The sequence below is a fragment of the Diorhabda sublineata genome, chromosome X, assembly GCF_026230105.1.
Source record: "Diorhabda sublineata isolate icDioSubl1.1 chromosome X, icDioSubl1.1, whole genome shotgun sequence".
Lineage (NCBI taxonomy): Eukaryota > Metazoa > Arthropoda > Insecta > Coleoptera > Chrysomelidae > Diorhabda > Diorhabda sublineata.
This window is the reverse complement of record NC_079485.1, coordinates 7,632,839-7,660,080: the sequence shown is the minus strand read 5'-3', so window position 1 is coordinate 7,660,080 and position 27,242 is coordinate 7,632,839. Positions and strand designations below refer to the sequence as shown.

At 31.8% G+C, this 27,242-nt stretch overlaps 1 protein-coding gene across 3 annotated transcripts in view; it reads left to right on the top strand.

The window, feature by feature from the left end:
- LOC130451278 (SLIT-ROBO Rho GTPase-activating protein 1-like) overlaps positions 1-27,242 on the top strand; it is an 86,837-nt gene that overhangs the window by 40,533 nt on the left and 19,062 nt on the right. For all 3 annotated transcript variants that reach the window (XM_056790188.1, XM_056790189.1, XM_056790187.1), the window contains 2 exons: positions 17,941-18,124; positions 24,253-24,418. In XM_056790188.1, the coding sequence (XP_056646166.1) occupies positions 17,941-18,124; positions 24,253-24,418 (350 nt within the window). The remainder of the gene's footprint in view (positions 1-17,940; positions 18,125-24,252; positions 24,419-27,242) is intronic.

The following is a 27,242-nucleotide window of genomic DNA, read 5'->3' as shown; positions in this document are numbered from 1 at the left end:
GCGTACGAGCGTATTATCGTAACGGTGATTCAATAGTGACTGATCAACGTTATCGTGCGAAATATCGTACACGCCACGCCACGCGCCAAGTGACGATAGCATTAGGAAATGGATAAGGATGTTCTAGAATACAGGTGCGTGACGGTCATCATTTGGATAACATCATCTTTTCCAAATAATTTTCCAATTCATATGGTATTAAAAAACAATAAAGGTTTTTATTGCTTATAAATATTTTTTGTTTACTTGAAGTTACAGATACCCGATACCCTTTCTGGACACCTTGTATATGTAAAGGCTCGTTTTATGTACAAAGCTTTAAAAGTAGAAATTATGCCTTGATCCAATGGGTGTAATAATGAAGTTGTATTTCTTGGTAAAAATTTTAGAGTTCTACCTAATGTTTGTTGGATAACTAAATAAAATCGACAAATTATATGTATATTATAATAATTGTTTTTTTCATTAATTTACAAGTACTAAGCGCCAAATAAGAACAAAATTATACCTTTAATAAAAGAACCAGTTGCTTTAATTCACCATAAGTAAACTGTTTAACAAAAGTTTAATAATTAATTTTTATTCAAATTAAAATGTTTTAATTTTTTTATTTTCATTAAACGTATTTGATAAATTGCCATCATTTCCCTCCAAAACTTCCCGCATTTTTCCCTCTGAATTTTACTTTAATCACAGCCGTTAATTTATAATAATCTAAATTATGCACTCACTTGTAATTTACGAATATCGAAAATTAAATCTCTCTGAAACTTTCACTCAAATAAAATTGTCCGTAGATAAAACTTTAATTTTATGCGAAGAAGCTCGGGATTCCCCGTGAAAATGTGTACGTGTTCAATCACAGTAGCATTTAGTAGAGAGCGATAAAAACAAAAAAAAACTTATTTGTAAAACCGTGTAAAAGCGAAAACGTGTAAAACAAGTACCGTGTAAATCGGGGGATAGGTGTATACGCATTTTTTTCGATATACCATCCGTGCTTAAATGATTGATGTATTTTAAGTATTAAGATAAATTAAGATATCTGCCGTTTGTTCAACATGACCATTATTCTTTCAAAGTAATATTTCACCTTTTTGCTGCAATTTACAAAAGGGTCAAAAAAATTTACTACGTTCTGTATTCTGTTCTGTTCTGTAATTTATATAAAGCAATATCCAATGAGAAGAAATTAGAATTGGGAATTTTTTTTTTATTTCCAGAATTCTATTTTTCTGTTCCTTCCTAATAAAAGCATCCACCATGTAGCATGGACAAATTTTGGGGTTTCGATATCAAAACGAACGAAGGGCGTCAGCGCTCAAACGTACACTATGAATTTTTTTGACGTTATAAAAAATACTTATATCATAATTTTTTGTTAATAAGTTCCTTATTAAATGCCATTTGCAATAGTTGAATGAAATTTGAAAAAAATTTGTGGCTTTGGTTCAGAATTGTGAAATATGTGAAAACGCGTGTTTAAAAATGTTTTATCTACTTAATCTTCAATTTTTGATTGTAAAATTATGTATCCTATTAAAATGCCATTATATGTCTCCTCTATTGATATTTTTTCGCAAAAGTTGAGTTTATTTTGTAAATGAATAATCGTGGTAGAAATCTGTGGATAACTTCACACGAGTGACTCGAATACAGTTTTGTAAATGTAAATCTTTTGTTTTTATAGCTTGCATGATTATTGAGACTAATAATGTGAGTACATATCAGAACATTTTTTGTCCATCACGAAACGGGTTTCTTTTGGAGATAATGATGTATTGACAAACTCCTCTCCAGCTCTCCTTTATTTTGCGAGTATATAATGCCATAATGGACATTTAGTTATCAGCAACAATCATCCATTTTGTAGTAGCACATTACAAATTAAAATAATTGTCTATTAATCTTATACACGCATTAACTTTTGCAAATTCAAATTATATTTGATTTAAAATTGAAATCTAATCCTACTCAAATGACCTCTACAGTATTGTCGTAACATCTCAAAACTCACTATATTACGTTCTTGATATGAGTCATCTTAACACTAGAACACGCTGATCGGCAGGGAAAAAAACTTTCGTGTTCGACCAGAGCACGCCAATCGGCGTTTAGGGTAGTAAAATGTATCGTTTACTAGTATTAAATGGCGAGGGTACTACTCCTCATTTTACTTCTGGTAGCCTTCAGGTAAAACTTCGGTCTACCGTTTGCAACTGTTGGTTTTGAAATGTAACGTTTCTATCTCAACCGTTTTTGCCCCTTTTGTCCAGATCTTATTTTGTTGTTGGTCCCTTCATTCATGTTTCTATTTTATTCACCTAATTAACTTCAATTCATTTTACAGCACAAAAACAAAGATAATTCAAATATTAGCAGCAATTAAGGATTCTTTTAAAATAGTTTATGAATATCATTATTGGACGTATTTGTTCCTATTCTTGCGTTCCCCTTTATGAAATTCTACAACTTTATGTTCGTCACAGTAAAACATGTTTTTGTAAAAAGAAAATTCATTAACTGAAACTAGCTCCAATAAAATGTATTATAATTTAGTTTATCAGCAAATTCTCTTCTTATTTTTTTATGTGAATTGTGGTTATAATTATAATAGAAAAAAACCAATTATTAAAAAAATGAGCGGTTCGGTTGAAGCAATGGTACATGTTATTGCATCTGGCCAGACCACGCCGCGCCGGTTGGCTTGTAGTGTGCTTTAGACCGTGGTTCTCGCCTTACTATATTTATGGCAGTGAAAGTGTTCACTGTATAGTTTTTCATCGAAACTATACACATATAAATATTTAACAATCGTTTCCAATGTACCAATTCTTTCATTTTTATTTTATGATTCAATCATCAACATTTCCTAAAACAAATAATACAATTGACGTTCTGGTTCCTAGCAAGGGAGACCCGTTAGTCCAAAAACTTGTTTAATCAATTCGCGTGGGTGAACTTCATGATATTTTAATATGTTGCCTTAGCGGGTATTACTTATCTATTTAAGGTCCTAAATCCATAATCAGATTTTAAACTGTCATTGTTTGATCAAAATGTATTAGATAAAGCTGTGTGAATTAAATAGTATTTTACATCATTTATTTATTGAAGCTACTAATATAATATTTTCAAATTTATGTGCCTTTTGGTAGTGAGATTATGGCAAAGTCTAATATTTTCAATATAGCTTTCGAATACCTATGTATTCATCATCAGGGATAATGATGTTGAATATTGAATAATTTGAAAATCATTCAATTTTACACCAGAATATTATTGGTAAAATTCGATACTGGGATACCGTTTCCTTAATATTTCTAAATTAATATGGAAATAGAATCTGAAAGATCAATGTAATCAGAATAGAAAATCAGCTAGCTCACCATTTTAAAACATTCCATTTCAATTAGAGAATCAAAACCTTACACCCTTACAAATCAGACCCACACCAATTACTAACCATGGCTGTTCCGAAATCGAAAACACAAAAGGCAACGATCAGAAGTGTTGACTACTCCTGTTAAAGAAAAGCAACCAAAAAAATAATGATAAAAAGACCAAAATAGCAGAGTTAGCAGGATCCTTCAAAACTTATGCCTTTTAGCCCTGGAGGTGTATCCGTTTTATCCGGGGGGATGGGAAGACTATTGTTGATAACAAATTTTTGTTTTTTTTTATCATTTCTCTTAACATATTCGTCTTGTCCGGGCTTCCTCTTCACAGAGTATTGACTTGTTTTGAAAGTAATCTAAAAAACAAAATTTTATCAATCCTAGATGACGGAACTAACAATAACATTATTTTGAATTTAATAATTAAACAACAATACGTTTGTATCTAATACGGATATTTATCGACACTATACACTGGTTGCCCGGAATGATAGTATGTTATACAATGTAGATTATATAATATGTGATTAATAAACTACATTCATATTTTCATTACATAAACTATCCTATTACATATGTTTTATTGAAAAGATACTATTCAGAAGTGGTTAACTTCGTGTACTAGACCACATATTTTTTCTATGTTTCTCATCTAGGATGACTGTCTCTATAAATTTTCTGTATTTTCCTTTTTAATTAATTGTAATTTATATAATTATCTTACTCCATAAATTTATAGCTTTCTTAAATTAGAACAATATTTAGAACACGTGAGGTTAGATATAGAGAAGGGACGTTTGGCTTATGGAGATTAGCTCTGCCCACGTATCAATACTCTAATCTAAGTGTTTTATATTCAGACTTCTCTTAATCAGTTCCAAGTAAGTCATCCAATTAACTTATGCTGCTAATTTTTATTTCGAAGAAGGCTTCTATTATTTGGACATTGCATGTCTACCAATGGCAGCAATTTAAAGAAAATTAATTAAAATCTTATGGTACCCTTTCACTTTGTTATTAATAATATAATTCACCGTACTTTTTGATCGCACCTCGTACACTGTAGAGTTCATGGTATTTCCGTATGAATTGGAAATATCTGAAATAACGTGGAAGGTGTATCCTACTTTTATAGAATACCAGCTACCTATATTTGTTCTAAATTGGACATAACAGCTTGTTTCTAAAAGTTATGAAACACGGTTGCAAAATTTATTTACTAAATGTTGAAGAAACTAAGCAATAGAAATGTAAAAGACTTTTTCTATGAACCATCCACTCAATTCCTCCTCTCCTATAAGGAAAAGTTACGAAGTAATCTTAGAGCTAGAGCAACGCAATAAAGTATCAAAACTAGTAAAAATGCATATAAAAGAGAAAATATAAGTTTCATTGGCAATTTATAAAACTCATTTCAGGGTGATTTCCTTGGAAACTATTTTATTGCTTGTTTGTCCAGTGATATTATTATATATAGAATGCCATATTATTTCCGATTATAGAAGAATTTTACTCTTTCGTCTGGGATTATATATGAAAAGGCATATTATAAAAATCCAAATAAAAGTGCACGATTTATAAGCATTTTAATTATACATTTATAATTTTTGGCTTTTTAAATTTTAGACATATTTTAGTATTGTCCTTTGTTTTTAAGAACAGCTCTTGAATTTAAACTAGCCAATGTTCTCTTGACTATATTGTGTCAATTTTCATGCAATTTTCTCTACCATTTCTGGCATATGACAGCATTTTCGTGCTTTTCCACCGGGATTATACCATAATAGAGATCAAGTTCAGAGACTGCAGAAGCAATGTTATAATTTTTCAATATCTGCAGTTATACGTCTCCCACTTCCCTTCGTTTCTTTGCCTTTTTCTAGGCTTTCAGAACCTCTTCCATGTAGTGCTGCCTTATTCTAGATTAATTCATAATCTCTTATTTCTACTCCTTTCGTCCTTCCTCCATTTTGAGGTACCTATTTTAGTTTGTTATTTGAAAGAGGAGTTAGCTAATTATAAAATAATCCTTCACGTTTCCTTCCTTTCCTTCAGATGGCGCATATGTGTATTATTTAGCTTATGTTTTTCTTGATTTTCAAAATTTGGTTTTTCCGAAATTGGATTGAATCAAAACATTCTCTCTTCATATCCAAGAAAATTATATCTCCTATGTTACCTCATTCTATCTTTTTTCATTGCCGATAAGCTCTTTAACGGAACTAAATTACATGCAGGTGATAAATCAAAATTTACTCGATGCTGTATTGCCATTCCCTATATTATTCAAAGTAGCTCAAAATTTATGAGCTCCTCTGGTAAACACGTCGTGTTCTCGGAGAGAAAATACCTTTATATTTTCTTGGTAAATGTTTCATACTTCGAGCCTAATTAAACTTACGCTTATGAATTTAAAGTGATTGGAGAAGACTATCTATCTACAGATGTTGATCTACGAAATCTCACCAACAGCTAGATCATTTATTGTATGTTATTTTCCAGTCAATCTGTGAATTAATTAATTGAATAATATTTTTAATTACTAGACTGCTCTGTTTCAATTATAATTTGTATAAATATTTCAATGAGCGTTATTTTTTATATTCAAAGCAACCGGATAGAGTACCTAATACTAAAGCGCGTAGAAAGTCAACTTCTACATATATGTTTATAAAACATTTAGATACTACTTTAAATAAATCGATCGCTCCAAGTAAATTGAAGTAATACAAGATTTCTTGATATCATACAAATTGTTAGTATCGAAAAAAGAAATTTTGACGAGTGGAAATTTTTAATTGTAGATATAGTATGGGACTCATTTTCATGAAATATTTCGAAATATTTTTGAACGAAATTCAGTAACAAACTAGAAGATGTTGGTATTTCTGGAACCATTTATGATAGACTTGCAACGAATATTCGGTTACTATTCGGTATTCGGCCTATTCGGCTGCTTTTATTATATTCGGCCGAATACCGAATACTTAAATAATATATTTCGTCATAGAGAAATAATTGGTAAAATGAAAAATTAAAATCGATTGATTACGTATATATTCATATTTTCATTTCTGTTATAATCATTTAAGTAGTCATTGTTGCATAACACAGGTACAACATAATCATCTTCTGAATTGGAAAAATGGAGGATTCTATGTATTTGAATTATTGTGGTAATCAAAATTTAGAAGGGTAAGGTTCTCATTTCTTTTATGATCATTTATTAAGTAGTCATTGGTACATAAAACAGGTACATAATTTAATCATTTTTTGTATTAAACAAGTTTTTCTTTTCTATGCGTTTGAATTATTTTCATAATCAAAATTTGGAAGGAGAAGGTTATGGTGCTGAAAGACTAACTTGTCTGCATTTTTAGGAAGTAGTTTACTTCTTTTTTTCTCGTAGACCATCCCAACTTCAGAGAAAGGCGCTCTGAATAAACACTACTTCCTGGCGACGACAAATATTTGCTGCAATCTTAATCAAACACGGAAATTCAAATTTCCTTGCTTGCCATCATGTATACGGGTTGTCATGACGTGATATATTACTAATATCTAAGAAAAGATCCATTTCTGTTGAAACTGCTTTTTTTCTGTTGATGTGTTTCCAGAAGCTGTGCTTTTTTCTGCTATCAGCTCTTCGAAGCAATCCATAAAAGTAGAATGAATAGTCTGATTTAGACTTTGCTCTTCAGTTCTCATCCTCTTGGCCAAAGTAGGGGACGAACTCGCGCTATCGTCGCTTGTTTCTTTACAGCTCATTTTTATGCTATCGATTAATACATACTGCTTAACTTTTTTATGTTGCAGTTGATTGGTGAAAACATTCATTTTAAATCTTGGATCGAGAAAGGTAGCAACCAAATGATTTTTACTCTTTGTAATGTCTTCAAATCGTTCTTGTCACCCTTGTTTTATGACGAGTATAGCCTGGCTTAATTTGGGTGTTAGCTCTTTTGACGTGCTCATTTTATTGTAATATCGTATTAAGGTAGCAACATACGGAATAATTTTAGAAATGCAAGCGTAGCCGAAACTTATAAGTTTTGTTATCTCCTCAAATGGTTGCAATAATTTTAAAAGATGCTCCAAAAGCTGCCATTGTGCAGCAGTCAAATTGACAATATGACAGTCCGTCAGATAGACAGAAATGGCCCGTTTTTGTTGCATTAGCCTTCCGAGCATATAATATGTAGAATTCCAACGCGTGCTAACATCTTGGACTAACTCATGTTGAGGGAGACCCAAATCTTTTTGGACAGAATGCAGTTTTTCTTGTGCAGTACCAGAATGATTAAAATGGGTTACGATTTTTCTACCTGTAGCTATCATTTAAGTCACATCTAACTGAACTTTTAGACAATCATTGACAGTCAATTTAATAGTATGAATGAGACAACGTGCTGAGGCGAACTCTGCATCACTAACAGCTTTCACTATGTTTCGTCCGTTATCATGAATAACAATATGAATTTTTTCACAGATGTCCCACAAATTTGCAATTTCCTGTAAACTCATAGCTATATTCGTTGCTGTGTGTTGTCCCTCAAAATGCTTGATGCTCAATACTACATGTTTGAGGTTGAATTGGAGGTCAATAAAAATGTGCAGTAAAACTTAAAAAACTGTTATGATTATGCAAGCACGTCCACATGTCGGTCGTTACGGAAATATAATCTGTCTCGGAAAGTAAACTAATTTTCTCAACCACTTTACGATACATTTCTGGAATCACATTGACTGAAAAGTAAGGACGACTTGGTATATTGTACCACGGCAAAGCGCTATTTATCGGTCTTCTAAAACCAGCCCTTTCTACTATATTTACTGCCTCATTATCAAGTGCGATCATTTCAGCAATTAACACATGATACTTTTTTGCCTTGGGGTCATTAATATCCCATAGTTTATTAATTTCTGCACATTTTCCAAGAGTTAATTGTTTTTTTGACGTTGAAGGTTTATTACTTACATTTGTATCTTGATTTGTAGTTTCTTGCCCCTTAGAGAACGTGGATACCAACTTATGATATTCTTTATTGTTTTATTTATTGTGTTTATTTTTTAAATGATTTAACATTCCCGATGTTGTCGCCTTTCTTCCAACGCCACCACGAGAAATTACGTAACCTGAAATAGTGAATTAGTGTAGAGACTTAAAGTGGCCCGGGTAAGTGACGGATTTGATTCAGAAACATTTCTATTCAAGGACAAAACCTCCACCTTAATTTGTATGGAATAGAAAATACGGTTTACAAATCTCAGCTTTGAGAATCTGCAAAAAGGGAAAAAAATAAAACGGTTAGGAGAGAGAACAGAGAGAGAGGGAGAGAGAACACAATGTTTAGCAGTGGAACAGAAAATAAAAGGCGTTACGGTGAACACTTTCTGCTAAGAAAAAATAGGCAAGTAGAGTAGTGCACTTCCAACATTGAGTCTTCTACAATTAAGATGGAATTATACCAAAATCACTATTATAGTTTATGGACCTACAAAAGGAAAAAATGATGAAGAAAAAGAATATATACAAAGCTATCCAATTGAAAAAACTCAATGCTCGATAAACCACGTTTCAATAGAAAAACATCAATGATGCTTTGAAGATACAAGAAGGGTATAAATAAAGATCACTTTCTAGACATTCTGGAAATACATTAAAAACATTGACAACAAAAAACGAAAGGAATAAAAAGATATGATATTCAACGACTAAAAAAGAATACGATAAAAAAGCTTTTTGTAGGACTGAAAAACTGAGGCAGGGTCAGGATAACCAAGAAATAAAAGAGAGATGGAAAAAAATTCAACGAACTGTTAGAAACTGTGCAAAAGCGGCTAGGAAAGATGAAACAAAACAAAAAAATAGATTGATACAATCAGGAATGCAGACCAATTTGTGCGAAAAAAAGCCATAATCAAGTTGTTAGAATCAGTAACAATAGCAAATAGGGAGCAGTTCAAAAGATGAGGGCACTAGCCAAAATAACGTGTAGACAGGAAAAAAGAAAACACGAAGATGAAAAATCAAATGAGATGGAAGAAAATTAAAAAATGCAGAAATTCTAAACTTCTACCTACCAAAAAATTAGAGTAAGTGGGAAAAATAAAATAGATATCAAGATAACAAAATATGGGCGCATCACTCTAATCAATTGCTGAATACTAACGACTAAGATTTATGGATGTTTGAAGGTTAGAGAGAAAACAAGCTAGAATAAGAAATCAAAAAAACGTCTTAGAAACTACTGAGCAGAAAATGAAAAAAACTTTAAAACAATAAAAGCTCGTTATTTAACTAACTTAGTGGAAAATCAGGTTAAATTCCACCCAACTATTGATTAATTTTAATTACAATTACGTCTGATACACTAATTGATAAAAGTTTTACGAGAATACGTAAACTACAATTATTATTTGTATATAAATAATTACTTATTAATCTTACATAATGTTTAACGTTGATATATGGTAAAGTACATAGATATACGTTCAAGAGTTAATATAAAGACAGTGTACCCACAAATAAGTAAATATATACTCAAGTACTACATAATTTATTGACGTCATATACAACTCAGCTACTCTTATGGAGTTATCCTCACTAATATTATTGTTATTGTTGTATATCTTTGAATTGTTGCTAATTTGGCATTAGCTGCATCTTATGTATTATATTTCTATTTTATATATATGTATATAACTAACTCATCGATTGATGTTAGGTATGACGCGTCGATGATTATCTGAGTTTTCAAGTCCAACTCGAGTTTAAACTCGTCAATTAATCTTAGAAGTCGATATGTTCTACAAATAAACGTTTCGCATGGCCGTAGACAATTATGATGAGATAAGTGTGTCTATTTGAATTCTGCCTGCTGATTATGACTTTCTTATGATAAATATATTCATAATAGATAGTTACACGGAGTTATTCGCATGGCAAAATTCGGATATCCACACTTTCCCCATTTACTTCATCTATTATAAATGTGAACAAGAGGGGGCTCACGTTATATCCGTGCTTTGCTCACAATATACTTTCAAGTAGTTACTGATCCCTCTTATATAATCATTTGTATGTTTATATAGGTTTTCCATTCTTCCATCCATATCAGACACCTATATTTTTCACCTTTTCCAAGGCTTCTGTCCATGTATGAAGTAGCAGTTTATTTTTCTGTCTTCACTGACGACTTTACATATATAGTTGCAGCTAGACAAAAAATTATTGTAATTATCATTGAATTTAACATTACTACTTTAGAACCAAAAGGTTAATCTGATGAAAAATTTCTGAATGAATATTATAATATAATTGGATTTTTGCTTCAACACCCTGTTCTAGTTTTATTTTATTGCGGTAACTTTTTCTATATATATATATATATATATATATATATATATATATATATATATATATATATATATATATATTATATATAAAAATGAAAGGATTTAAATGAAAGATGTTTTTTCTTGCTATTATAATATCTGTAATTGTGCATCTTAGTTCTGAATTTTACATATATCTTACATTCATGATAGGTATTTAGCATCTTGTCAACTCCTAACAATTCTCTACTACGATATCGCGGATAAATAGGTGTAAGAAGGAGAATATGAAAAAGTGCCACTGTAGAGAGGAATTCGGTTTTTGACAATATGCTGGAGAAGAGGGGACACAGTTATTATTATAAAATATATTTGGTTACGAAGTGATTCAGTATTAACAGAGTAATATAAAAATGTGTAACATAGTAACATAAAAAATATTAATGGATGTAGTAATAATAGCTAATGCCATTCATAAAGAAAAGAGAAAGAGAGAAAGAGAATATTACAAAGGTATATACATACTTAGTTGTATTATCAGGGTCAGACAACAAAAAGAATGAAACAGGAATGAGGCAGATGTTTATGAAATATTAAATAATAAAAGGGAAAATTAGTTCACTACCTGAGAGTAACACGAACGAATGATTTTTGTAATAACGTCGTCGTTAAACTTACAACGAAAATTGTCTACACTGTAAAAAGTATCTTCAAGAAAAAATATTTGTTTTGCATAATTCTTCATCATTTAATGTTTCAAACATGTAAAGAGATTTCGGTACTTCCGAATTGATGATTGACAATGCGCCTAATAAACAAAATTACAGTGGATTTCTGCAAAATAAAGATTATAATCGCTTTCAAAATATTGACAAATCGAATAATTATAATAATTAACAGATCTCTTGTCACAATATCAAAATACAGTTGGCAGTTGTTGGTATACGAATAAGGAGCATTTAAAAATTATAATTATTTACAGTTACGTTTAAATGAATAAAATGAATTATGACTTTGATAATCATGTTGCTTAGGTCTGTGTCATCACTTATATTTCCAAAAATTATTTTTTCATTTTTTTTTTTGTTATTTCCTGGTTTGTTAATGCCGTAATCTAATTCAAAGTCATTTGAGTCAATGGTTTCCTGTAATTTCTTTCTCTTATTTGTCATTCTCCCTAACTACTTTTTCCCTTTCTGTACTTCTATTTCCTTTGATTGATTTGCTCTTTTATCTCGTTCTCCCTTATATGTCATTACCATCACAATTTCATCTTTTTTTTATTTATTTTCAGTGACTTGTATTGTCTTTCATAAGATATAGTATAGTGTCATCATCCTTTTAGTCCCAGAGCTGGCTACAAAAGACAGGGTCGATAAGGTGCGCGCCATTTCACCTTGTAAACTGGCGGCCCCAACTTAGTACATCACCAAACGCCACTTCTTAAAGTCAGTACAGGTCGGATATGAAAATGCTAGCCGGTTTTCCCGAACGAAAAAATTGGCTGAAAAACCTCATAACGGGCGCGCGTGAAACCTTTTCTAACGAGGGGATTAAACCTCAAATAAGAGCAGTGTTATAGCGCAAGAAGTTTTGCTTAATGGAAAATTATTTTTGATGTCTCCATTCAAAATATCTGTTTGAGCTACCCGAAATTAAAAAAAAAACATCAGGATACGATGAAAACTCGCTGAAATATAATCATTTTTTATCGCGCGCTTGATTTTATAGCGCCTACTCGAGCCGCCGCCAACAACGCAAAAAACGCGTTTCTCATTTTTTTTAATTCATTCACTGCGCCAATTATCAATTGATTTTGATCAAATTTTTCTTAAAAATTCTGGGAATAGTTATACTTTTTGATAAAGTTGCTCTGTATTAAGTAACAGCTCGTGGTGTCCCAAGAAACTGCTCTTGTTACGGTTCTTTCGATTGATTCCAGTAATATTTACTAGGCAGAAATAACAGTCATCGAAGTGATTTTTTGGTTGGTACTCCGAACGACTTTTTCTATTCCCGGAACTCCGCTGTCGTAAATGCTCTGTACAGTTTTACAGACAATATGTGGTGCCCAGGTTTTATCCTGATCACCAAACTTAACACCAAAATATCCAAGATAACCAAGCTCTCTTGATAAAGTCACTAATAGTTTTTCTGTTTTCCAGTATTCTCCCCATATATAGCAAATAATATCAGGATGATGTACACAGCTTCTTCTACTTGAACTCATTTTATTTCTATTCAAGAACACAAATACAGCAATTCACATTAACAATCTACGTTTTAGATTTACTTTTCAACAACTCGTTACTAAAGAGAAATTCCATACGACGCTAACTTCTATCTAAATGCACCGCGGGAATTCACAAACTAACCTCAACTCTCAACCGCAGTTGAAGTTTTGAAGGTCACTTCAGATACTGAACAGCTCCATCTATCGGATTTCTATGGAACTAACTGGATGACACTAATAAGTAGGATTAAATCCCACTTGTTAACAGTTTGTCAACCAATCAACTATATATCTCATATTGTTAGTCTTCTTTTTGTAATAAATGAATTAAAATAATAATTATTTTTTAAAATAGTTATTTCATAAATATTATTATTTTAAATTCAATTTGTTACAAAAGAAGACTGACAATAAGGAAAATATACAAGAATCTATTCCTGTACAAATTTTACAACACCCATACTTGAAAGTATTAAATAGAAAAAATCATTGATAGACAAGTGAATTTATCTAAAAATCTAGAGCTGATACAGAAAAACTGCTTTCATATTTAGATTCAGCAATAAAAATATAGTTAAAATCAGCTCAAAAATACTAGGCACCCAAAAAAACAATTTTTTTTGTAAGCCTGTGTAATTATACATCGAAATATTTAGCTCTCGGTTTCTTATCTTTCTCTGCTCCGTGTCGTTAGACATCACAACCTCGATCTAAAGTCTAAGATTTTTCCCATTTACGAGTATGATAAATGAATATCATCTTCAAGAACTTTATTTCAGGGCGTATTATTTTCATCACGTCCTGTGTCACAAAACATTCTAAGAAATAAAATGTCTAATCCTAAAGAGGCTCACCAAATCAATGAAACTCTCTTAGTGTCTGTTGAAGATACCCTAACAGGTAGAGGAATTTATTTTTAATAGTCCCTCATTACTGTACATTATCGTCTTACCTCAGGTGTGATTTTACGAGTTCGTTTTTCGTTTACTAACAAGCTAACAAGTTTAATCGTTTTTAATGATGTGTTTCAAAATGAATCAATCTTTTTTACATATTTTGTTTTGATGTTCTTATAATTGTTTAAAGGTAACGCACTACTGGACCATGATTTCATAATTATTTTTTACTTTGGCAGAAAATTATATATAAATTGAGGTATTAGGAGGTAGAAAACATTTTTTTTGTCTTCAACCCACTAGTATGTAAGTTTTGTCGAAATTGAGTATGATAAAGAAATGAACACTATTGTTCTTAGTGTTTTTCTTGCTAATCTTGTCAAAAGTTTGTTTTATTTTATTGTAAACTCTATGTATAGTTATGCCCTGTAGATAAATATTTTAACGGCTGGTGAAGAAATTAATGTATATTCCAGATTAATTGTTTTTTAAAAATGTATTCATATATTGAGAGAGTTATTCACTGACAAATCCACAATAGCTCGTTTAAGCTAACAGTTGGTTGGTTCATGGAGAAAAACATGTTTACTGGAAGTAGCGTTTACCAGAAAACAATTTTTTCCGCTGCGTTGAAAAAAGTTGATTGCATTGTTCCTCGAATTCAAATCCTATAATGGATATTAAATAAACACAAATATCCATAAATGTTATTGATTAGAATACACTGATAAAAAAATGTCTGAAAAACTGAACTAATGATTTCCAACTGAACTTGAGGTCAATGTATCTACTAAACAAATAATCGATAATGTTCTGAAAATGCCATAATATAACTTGGAACGTTTACACAGTATGACAGACACAATACACGCAATAATACCTACAAAATAACTGGTGTCGCTTTAATCTCATACTAACACATATGTACATATTTTTATATACATCAATACCTGATGTCTAGTTATTTAGCATACGAAATATATATACAATGTACACATGGGCTGATGTTCAGCTTTATAAATTAATCAGTAATTTCTGGCCATGTGAATTAAACATAGGTATGTTCAGAAAGCAATAGCTTATAACATATAGCACCCAAACTCTTCATAATCATTTAGCGTTAGGATCAATGTAGAATAAAAGTAATAGAAACTATGACAAATAGTAAAATGTTTGTTAGATGCACTGAATCTGGTTACGTAATGCAGAGAAGCTAAAATCGAAACCACAAAATACAAACGTATCTATATGAAATGAAGAAGTACTTTAGCATATCAAAAGAAGTGCAGAACTGACATGTTAGTACAACAAGAGAAATTATAAACTACAATTAAATATGAAAAGTAAGTAGTACATAATGACTGAAAGCTCACCAATACCTAATAAATAACATTTTTTTTTTTTACTTAATGAGATGGATATTCACATGGTTATTGTAGTGAGAGATGATAAGATTCTTCAACCATAGTGTGTTTACTTTTATTTTGTTTTCCAATATATACAGTTTATCCCTCATAACCAAAGTAATTTCATTTTCTAGCATAATTTTTTCTTTAGATTAAATCTCTACCTTGGATAATCTTATAATAACAATACGACTAGATTTTTACGAATATTGATTTCAAATTCTTCTGATTGTCTATAATAAATCTAGGTGCCCGTGCATTGCTAATTGGTTCCTCTTCCTCTTTATTTGTATTTTGTTTATGGATATCTGTATGAGAAACTATCTGCCATTTTATTTAATATACCAGGCATAAGTAAGTACCGTTTTTGGAATTAAAAAAAGAAGTGCAAAGATATCGCAATAATTTTATTTTTACATGAAAGCCTCTACCTTAAACTACTTTGAGGCACTTGTTATAACGTGGTACCAGTTTTTTAATACCCTCCTCATTAAATTCTGCCACCTGACTTGTTAACCACGGTAGCACAACTGTTTTGACTTCGTTATCGTCTTGAAGATGTTGACCGCCCAGGTGTATCTTCAAGTGCAGGAACAAATGGTAGTCGCTGGGCGCCAGATCAGGGCTGTAGGGAGGATGATCTAGAGTTTCTCGTTGAAAAGATTTGATGAGATCTTTGGTCCGATTAGCCCCATGCAGCAAAACGATGCCCTAACTCAACTTGCCACGTCTTTTGTTCTGGATTGCACGACGCAGATTGTTCAATGTCTCACAATAAGACGCTGCATTGATTGTCTCATCACGAGGCCGAAACTCCACTAGCAATACTCCTTTTCTGTCCCAAAAAACTGTGCACATATTTTTCGGGCAGAAATTTTTCTCTAACTGATCATTTGAAAACAATCGACTTTCTTTTATTTAGAATCTCATAAACGATGTAGAACCGAGAACGTTTATATTATATTTAAATATTTGAATATTTATGTAATGAATCTGAGTATTCAATTCTGCGACGGTACTTAATCATTTTGCTATTAAGTTTTCTTGTAAATAGATTGATTTTCATTATAATAATGATTAATGATATTCAAAAACCTCTATATACTTTCTCTACTTTATATAAAAATAAAACATATATTCCACATCACACAGAAGATCATCACTGAACAAGAAAAATGTTTTTGAAAAGGATATGAATACATTTTGATTGCATTCTTTTGTCTGGTAGAATCCAGCGATTAAAGCTCGGGAACTGAATAATTCTATTGTATTCTTAAACGCGACGGATGGTCTAAGTAAAATGGAAAATATTTAGAGAACAAAGCGACATAGTATCAGCGATATTGACAGAATGCAGTACAACACTAAGCAATGATTTCCGAACAATTTTATAACTGTCTAGTTACAAAAATATTATCATTGAAACTTCATATTTAAGTTAATATTCAACCTGAATGATAGTTTGATTGTGCAGAAAAAAAAATCGGGAATCTTAGTTGTAGAAGCTAGCGCTAACTAAAAAAAAAGCTAAATCTCATTCTAGAGCAGGGCTTCTTAAACTGTGGGGGTCGCGAGACTACTGAAAAAGGGTCGCAAAGATCTGATACTTTTCAATCATTATAAATAAAATTTTAAAATTAGTATACACACTACGTACAAATATAAATACAAATAAAAATCACACAAAATACTATTGTAGTTTTATTATAACTATTTTTTGAAAAAAAAGTGGCAATGCAAAACTGTTATATAGGGCCTATAAATGAAAATATGGAAGTAGCATTTAAAATAATAAATACAACGCGCTCCTCGATTTTCAACTGAACGTTTATATGGAGGAGGGGGTCGTTTAAAATTTCCTAAGCTTGAAGGGGGTCGCTATATAAAAAAGTTTAAGAAGCCCTGTTCTAGAGATATCTTCGTTATGGTTGTCTTCCTTATCTATTGCCAATCAAAAGGTATCGAAGCAGCGATTTTTTGTATAGCACTTGAACAAATTACAAAAAATGGGCTTAGTTGGATTTGATTGTTCATACTTTTGCACATTTTTTGTAAAAATTAAAGTTTTGTCCGTCCGTTCGTCTGTATACTCTGTATAAGCGATATCTCCTCACAGGAAACATGTAGCGGACTCAGTTTTTTTTTGCATTTAATTCCTGTATAACTAAAGATGTGCCGAAACAGAAGAAATTTTAGGCATTATCAGGAAAAAAATCAGTTAAATTAACAGAAATGTGATTTTTCCCATACAAGAGAAGCTACAATAAACGCAACACAATAATCGATGAAGTCTATCCAAAATTAAGCACTAACAACATTGTAAGTTGTATTTATTAATAATATTTTATTATTTCACAAACCGATTATCATAAGAATTGTCAAGAAATAATATTTTTTTATTTATATATTATATAGCATCAGGAAACGATAACTTGGTTATGAAAACGCGCAACAAACAGTGCAATTGCATTTGAGTAGTGGCAGTTTAAACAGTGTATTCAGTATGAATATCGCTAATTATTCCAGAAATTCGATTAAAAAAAAGATAAAATGAACCGAAATTAATAAAGAACTCTTACATAATTCACAATAAAGTATACTGCTTCCAAGAAAATTTTTGTTAATTTGCAATATTGCTGTGTTTTTAATTTTTGGTTTCGTCTTTTTAGATATTCGATTGCAATTAAACGAACAACTAAGATGTCTAGATGTGCGTATGGAAGCGCAAGTTGCTCTTTTAACAGAGATTCAAGATGTTTTCCGCAGAAGAGGTGAATTGGAGCTAGATTATTCAAAAAATCTTGACAAATTAGCCAAAACGCTTTTACTTCGACATAAGGAACAAAAACAAAAGTAAGTGTTAAGAATATTTACCAAAAATACTTTTGTTATATTTTAGTTCTGCAATATTTATCTCTGAATTTTCATTTCACTCCAATAAGTATATCATATAAACTGAACTAATAAGATTGTAAATTCTTCTGATCTTCATTTCTTTTTAAATGTTGCACCATGTTAATTAATCCATTGTGTGTATATATTGGGCAATAATTTGTATATAACAAACATGCAGGAAGAAACGAGAGTACGGAGTACGCATTCTTCGTGTGCTTCATGCTAAAATAGTAGTAGTAGTGAAAATATTTTGAAGTATATGTTATCAACGGAGACTGCCTAGATAGCAGCGAGCACGTTCGCTGTTTCGCTTTGAACAGAAAAAAAAGGTAAAAGGGTAAAATAGAGACTGAAGAAGCAAATGACGGAAGAACTGTATAGCTAGGTCCTCCCTCCGCGAAGTCTCGACGGTCCCACAGAGGAATGAGAGACCAGAGATTTCTCTGTTCATTCATTCATAAATTAAGGTACAAGACGAAATATCCGACCTTTTTTAATTCGCTTTAGCAGCGAAACACAATTGCTTATGAAGTACTTTTATCAGCAAATGTGCAAGTCATATCGCGTACATATTCACATTTCATTGGCAAATTATATATACCACTATTGAAGAATAGTGGTATTTGAAAAAGTGCAGTGTTACCAGTACTAACTTGTTTAGATTTGTAGCATCTAAAAATATAAAGAGTGGCCCTTGCATTAACTTATGAAAGCTTTAAATTGAGGAGAAATTTATTTTGGGTACTTTAGTTTAACACGGAAAAACTAAAACTGCAACTAAAAATCCATAATTTACCACAGCAATGGACGAGTAGTACAAGTACTAACATGACCACTACTTCTGCATCCACCATCCCAGAAAATTTGAGTGATTGTAATGAATAACTGGCGGAAATCTTTTCTCAGATGATTGAAACTATAGCGAGATAAATGTCAATGATGATGACATATCCACCTGATAGCCGACCACAGTTGAAGAGATATAAATGAAAAATTTTGTAATATATACTGAAATCCATATGTTTCTGTTAATAAATACCTTAATATATGTATATGATTTTTCATTGGCAATGGGAATAAAGTGGAATATATACAAGTTGAGAATAAAAAATTATAAATGTAGCCCATCTCACGAAATCGCCGGCACCGAAATGTTATTTGATTCTACTACGGTAGATGTAGAAGAATGTTCAGATAAACCGTAGTGGTGTCGGATCATAAACAGGTGTTATCCTCAAATATCTCGAAAATATCATCTATACTTCTATTTAGTTCTCCTTACATAGACATAAAGACTGACTAAATATAAAGAGCGAAGTTCGAGTTTATTGCTGCAATGACATGTACCAAATGTGTTTCTACCTTTTACATAATGTTGTGAAGATCTGATATTCAATTAGTATGTGATTGTTATCAACTGTATTGTTCTGGAAATACTGACAAAGCACAGCCATTTTGGAAATTTTTCTATATCGAAAAGATCCTATTTAAGGATTATTGAAATATAACGTGTAATGCATAATATAAATTATGTATAATCTCATGTAAAAATTATGAAACGAATGTTAATACGCCAATCTGTGGGTTTAACGATAACCATTTGATATCAATTTCCTGTTTGTTGCCTATAGCCAACATGTCAGGATGATAATATAAACATTAAGAATTAGTAATTAGTTGCATTAAACTGAAACACTAATTTGATAAGAACTATATTGGATACTTAGAACTAAGAAAAATTTATTAGTCATATCTAACATTATCCTCAGTTTAAAATGCATTGTAATTAAACTGATATACAACAATCCTTCTAATATATACTAAAGATAAAATATTTTGACACATAGAACTAGACATTTGAAATGATGAATTATTTTGAAAATTTGATTGACACTTTTTGTAATTGGAAGAAACAAAATACAATTTTTTGAATTAAAATTGAAAATTAAATTAAAACTACCAGATTCACCTGCTAAATATATGGGAGTAGAATACCAAACTTCATATCAGCCTGAGTAATATAGACACAATTTTTAATATTAAAAAAACGAATTGTTCTATTATGAAACTTAAATGAAGGTTTTAGGAAGACTACTATGGCTACTTACACTTACACAGGTGCGATTACGATTATATTAGTATATACATAGAACATACATTAACACTTTATCAATATATGATTATTGTTCTATATTTTATGGTAAAGATTCACATCCCTTAGAAATTGAAGCACGAAAGAGATTTACTCCATGTCATTCAGAATGTCTTTGTAATTGGTCTTGAATTGGAACTGCAATTTGTGGTATTTAGTTAATATGTGTTTTAAAGTCAAATTGGAACTTCAGATGGTGCAAATAGGTCTGGCCGTAGAAGACATCAGATAACCATGGGTGAGTTTGAGTGTCCGATTCTTATCCGTATTACAATGGCTAAGTCTCGTTTGGAAAGGCCTGTGAAGCTACTTGGTTGAGTGTGATATTTAGAGTGTAAGGTAGTGTTCAAGTTTTGCTGCCACGTTTTCTGGTTTTTCTTTTAGAGTGAGATTTTAAGTCCTTATGGATAGTTATATTATCGGTTCTGGTGTGAGTTAAAGCACTTTTTGCGTGTTGGTCTGCTAATTCGTTACCTACGATTCCAATGTGGGAAGGTAACCAGATGATAGTAACCGTTATTTTTAGTGATGATAAAGATTGATAGGAGTCATCTATAGATTGGACACTAGGATGATCGGTAAATATGTTTTTAATATGGCTTGTAGAATGCTAAATAGTTCACCTGTATGAACTCTGGTGGAATTAGAGATAATTTGATTAGAAATTGTGACGTTGTAACTGCGGAGCCTATTCCTGTTTCATTATAGGAAGCATCCGTATATAAAATTAGATCATAGTTGCCACTAATTGTTATTTCCTTAAAAGCATTTTCGATTTCTTGTTTGGTTGTTGAGTGTTTGTCATATCTCGTAAGGGATGTATTGAATTAAGGAAGGTCAATGTTCCATGGTGGGATAGTGGGAATAGGGAAAGGGCTTGTTTGTGACAGGTCTGTGCCATCTAGAAGCTGCGATAAAATAAATAGGACAGGCTTTATTGGTGTAATGATTGATGGTTGATATAAATTTTTGGTAGTGGTTATGAATAGTGGGTAGACAGGGCTTAAGGGGTTAGATGATACAAAAGCGGTATATGAAAGAAGTAGTTGCTGTCATCGGATCCAAAATGGAGGCTCATTGGCTTCATAGTTAAGGCTTTCTATAGGGCTAGACAAAGACGTAAAGCTGTATTATGCACCGAGTATAAAAGGTCAAGGCCAGATTTGGAGGCAGAGATATATATGTGACAATATTTGAGCGAATTAAGGCTCTATATATTTTGAAGAGAGAATTTTCGTCAGCTCCCCAATCGTAATGTGAGAGGATTTTGATAACGTTTAATAGTTTGTAGCATTTGCCTTTGATGATAAAGACACAGGGTGATATTGTTGTTGGTCGTCTACTAAATTTAATAATTTTGGATTTTGTTGCGGATAGAATTAGTCCTTATAGAGTCTTGTATTTTTGTTTAGAATATTTATTGCTGGAAGAGCCATGGCTAAAAATTATTAAGTCGTCTGCATATAAAGAAGACCAGAGCAGAGATCGTTAATAGCTAGATTAAATAGATAGGGGCTTAGATCGGACCCTTGGGGGACACCATCATTTTGGATATAAGTCGAAGATAGAGTGCCATTAGCAGATACTTTAAAAAATCTAATAGCTAGGAAAATCTGAATAAAACAAAATATGTGACCATCGATATTGAGTGAGGTTAATTTATTTAAAATTGATTGTCCACTTATGGTATCAAAAGCACCAACAATATCGAATACTTCTTGTTTTTTGTGCCGCAGATATATGGGATTGTAGAACAACTAGATTGTCTTGAGGCGATCTAGTTCACTGAAATCCGGATGGCTCTTTAGAGATTACATTGTTTTACATTCAACAAACCAGAGGAGAAGTTTATTAACCATTTTTTCTAATAGTTTACATATGGTACAAGTGAGTACTATAGGGCGAAAAGAGTTGGGAGAGGTAGCAGATGCTAGCCATTGGTTGGGAAATTAATGGGTGGACCATATTAGATTGTAATCTCTTCTAGAAGCTTATGTAAGCCACCAATCGAAAGATAAGGGATATCATCTGGTTTGGAGGCAGTATTTTGCAGTGTGATAGGGCTGAGGATTCTTTAAAATAAGAGAAAGAACAGTTAAGAGATGTAATATCTTAGGGTATAGTTAAGGTTTGCTTTTGAACTTAGATTGAAACGTATTGGTATTGTTTCCTTGAATTTGCCTAATTTGGTTCTAGACTTCAGTGGAATTTGTATTCATATTAATGGATGACATATCATTTCTGAAGGAAGATACTTTACTTTGTTTTATAATATAACGGGTTTTGGCACTGGTTGTTTTGAGATTTATTAGATATTAGATAAGATTTTCTAGTGATTTGTTTCGACGGTATAAATTTAGCGCAATTTTCGGTTGATTTACGGCGTATGTGCAGTTGGAGTTCCACCATGGTGCAGTTTTTCGATTTTGAGTAATAAGACTTTTACCGGTGCAGGTTGGCAGGTTGTCGCTCATATTATCTGAGAAAGATAAAGCAGGCTTCTGTTTGGGAGGTATAATTAGTCCAGTCAACGTTGTTTAGGCGCCGATACGAATTGAGTAAAGTGTCATTTTGACTGGGATTATTAGAGTATATAATAATGGGATAATGATAACTGTCATAGAGATCATTGGCAGTGTGTCAATTTAGTAAGGGAACAAATTTGGGATCACTAAAACTGATATCAATGGAAGAAAAGGTATTCAGCAAGCAGGAACCTGTACAATTGTGCGTTTTCGACAGTTTTTTATCTCATCATTGTGAAATTTGATCCCACATTGTGTTGTGAGCGTTGAATCCACCAACTATAATGTAAGGTTGGGGAAGTTCGTAAATTAGGTCGAGAAGTTCAGTTTATTTTAAGGGGTAGTTGGGAGGGATATAAAAGCTGCAGATAGTGAAATTATATGGGCACCAGGTGGTAACAGCTATAGCAATAAATTTTTTAAGATGTTTTCTATGATAAATTAATATTTGAAATTTAGTCAGATCTTTGCGCTTGATGCACAGAGATTTTATGTTAGCTTCCAATTTGGTTAGCTTCAGCCTCAAGTCTCCCCGTTCTGTTATAGACGATTTCTTTTTTTACTAGTAAGTCATTTACAGCACTAAATCCACATTCAGCCAAATATAAAAATGGAAACGCAACCAATAATTTTCTTGCAAATTTGATTAAATTTCGATATTTGATATGTTTCTTCACAAAGTCATGCCATCGCTCCTTTTATATAAAAATGAAGTTTTAACTGACTCCTCATTCTTAAAGTCGCGTCAACTTACCTTCCTCATTAATTGAAAATCTTTGAGTCAGATGCGAACAAATGGGTTGTTTAGCGGAATGTCAAAGCGTCCGTGAGTCCACTCGGAGCCTGCCGTCTGCCGCAGGAAAGTTAACCAAAAATCCAGTTGATATTTTGGTGTGGTTAAACGAATTTATAATATTTATTGGCCGCAATTATTTTTTTTTCAATTTTTGCACCGAAATCTCCCATACTATTTAAATGGCCCAGAGCAATAGAGTTAAACTCGTGTTGAGTCCATTTTCAAATTGCCCCTTCACAATCAAATCGCCCTCTGTGGGGTGTGGGCCCAACGTTAGGAAACACGGATCTACCTACTAATCGTTATCACCCACCCATCGATTGAAAATACATTGTTTTTGAATTTTTTGCTACGATGTAATTTTAAATAGAGAATCGTAACAAACTCGATTCTTGAGTGCCACCTTAAAGCCACAGTGCCGTTAAACATAATAAGTACGGAATTCAACGTCCAGCGCGAAATGAAGCTGTTGCAAGAAGTTTTTAATGGAAGAAGCATACATTTTGTTGCATTGGAGTGTATGGTCAACATAATTATAGAGAGATAAAATTATCTGAAACTTAGTATTCATACACGTTACTTTTTGAATTGAATAGTTGTTGTGTTGTTTCAGAAGAGAACAGTGGCCTTTATTTTCAAGTTATACGTGCTGGCAGCAATTGGTTGCTCAAACAAAGAATTTAAGTAGAGATCATGCTGCCTTATCCGAAGTTTATTCTAATCATTTGGTTGCCCGTCTCTCACAAGTCATGGAAGATGTACAGAGAATTTATAAAAGGGTAAGATTAAGCTTATTCAACTATTTATATTTTCCTTTGGAAAGAAGATGTAATTTGTATTTGAGGGTAATGATTAAGGAATATTTAGCAGAAAAAAAAATAATTTTCCTTTATAATACACACGAAAATCAAAACTATTAGAACTAAAATAATGTATACATTAGTAAACCTACAATACATTTATAATATATTTTGATGATCCTGGATTCCAAAACAACATTTTTATCTAAAATTTCAGTAAAGCTAGTAAATTCTGTAATCTTCGTACACTCTCAAAGGACTAACCACAAGTATTTTTTCAATATACCCCTCTTCATTATACGGGAGTGAGATTTGCAATCCTCACTTTATTTCATATTAAAACTTTTTTTGAGATGAAGTTTTATGGAATCAAATTATAACTTAAAATCTTTCTTTTACTTGAGCATATGTTTTGTCTGATATTGAGTGCGATATCGCACTGTAGAATGGTTAATCTGAAAACACAGAAATATTCATTTTTTTATTTTCATTTATTTTGTTGGTACAAATACTAATATTTTTATGGGTAATAAATATTTTTGGGGTCGAAAGACACCACGATAGTTCGTCATTGACTGACATTTCCACGTTTGAAATTGCCCATACCGCCTGTAAATACTCGTAGTATTCAAAGTTATTACATTATCCCATTTACAGTTTTTAATATTCCAGCTTCTATCGGACTTTTTTTCAATTTAAAACAAAACTTTATGCTGTTTTCAAGATCAAGAATTAATTAATTAGTTATATTTTTGATTTTTGAGTAGAATTCCATATCATATCTTTTAATATTGCAATGTTATCGACGTAGTACGCCCAGATTTTCCATATCTTGCATAATCTGAATTTCCCATCTATTTTTTGGTTTACCAAGCAATCTTTTCTCGCTCGGTCTCCATTCTGTGACTTTCCTTGTACCCTGCCGTTTTTCCATTCTTTTAATGTGTCCGGGCCATTGTATTCTTTTTGCTGTAATTGTATTTACTATATCTTCATTTTCTAATATATTCTTAATTTCATAGTTCGTAAGTCCTCTATACTCATTTTCCTAATTATTCTCCTCTCATATATTATTAGTTTTTTGTTTATATTCATTTTATTCTCTTTGTCTTTATTATCTTTGTGCTCTCTTTTCTTATTTTTCTGTATATTATATAATCATCTTGTTTCATAGTTCGTAGCCATTTTAACCTAGCTTCTTTTTTCTCTTTAATTTCTATTGTACATTCCATGTCAAACCAATCTTTATTTTTTCTAATATCTTTTGTACCAACGACTTTCTGCGTTGCATTTATAACACTATTCTTAATCTTTTCCCATTGCTCATCTATAGTATCTTTTTCTTTACTTTTTGTAGTTTTCTATTTCTTTTCTGTATTCTTCCTCCCTCGTTTTCTTATTAAGTGATGATCAGTCTCACTACCTCTGTATGATCTTACATCTTGTATCATTTTTGATATTAAGACGTCATCTATTTGGTTTCCCTAGGTTCTTCCTGGTATCATCCACATGATTTTATGTTCTTTCTTATGTTTAAAGCTAGTGCTACCAATATACCAGTACATGCTGAATTCCTCGGCTTCTTGTAGGGTGTGTTTTCCTGCCACACTTCTTCAGTAGTCTTCTTTTCCTATTTTTGTAATCATATCTCCTATAATTGATAATGTATCATGTCTTGTGACGTCCTCGCATACCTTAACCAGGTTTTCATAGAATTCATCTTTGCCTTCGTCTTTTGCTTCTTCTGTTGGTGCGTAAATATTAATTATTGTTGTGTTTGCTATACTATTTTTTATTCTTAGCTTTGCTATTCTCTCAATTATAACTTCATATTCCAGCACATTTCGTTTCATTCTTTTGCCGATCATAAAACCTGTACCGCTCCTTCTTTGTTTATCTTTCCCGCCATAAAATAGAGTATATTTCTCCTTATTTATTTGTCCTTTTCTCTTCTATTGTATTCCTTGGAGTGCCAATATGTCTATCTTGTATTCCATTTCCATTCCATTTCTTTTGCAATTTCTTCCATTTTTCCAATTGCCAGCATTGTGTTGATATTCCATGATGCCTTTCTCACTACATCCTTCCATTTGTTTTCCTTATTTCTACCTTCAGGTATATCCATTCCATTGCGTTATCGACTTCCAATATATCAATGTTCTTTTCTTTAATTACTAGTTTTTTGACTTCTCTTTAATCCCTCTTCCATTTTTTGGGTAAAGATCGCACGTTTCCTGTCGTCATTTTCTCTCGACCTTTCCTCCATATATCCATCTACTCCGTATATTTTGTTATTTACAATTTGTTATATTCCTTGTTCTCTGGCTAATTTCAATTTAAGTAACAACTTTTTCTTTTCTATTTACACTTTCTTTGAGTAGTTTTTAGCTTGGTTCATAATTTCTATTTTTTTTTCCAATTTTTTTATTTTAACCATAATCGGTCTCCTTTTGTTTATTTTAAATGCTCCTCTTCTGTAGCATTCTACTAAATCATATTCCAGGTCGACTTCTACCAATATTTTCTCCATTATGAATTGGATCTTTTATTTTATTTTTTGTTGACTTTCATTTTCCCCATCTTCGATTCCTTGAATTATTATATTATTGCGCCTCCTTTCTCTCTCTACATTTTCCAGTCTTTCTTCTTGTTCGGCTATTATTTGATTAAGCCTTTGATTTTCTTGTCATAATTCATCTATAATATAAGCATTTCTGTCTATTTTTTCTTCCATGCTCTTGAGACTACCTTTTATCTGTTAGAGCATTCCTTTTATTGTTTCCATATCGTCCTTTTCATTTTT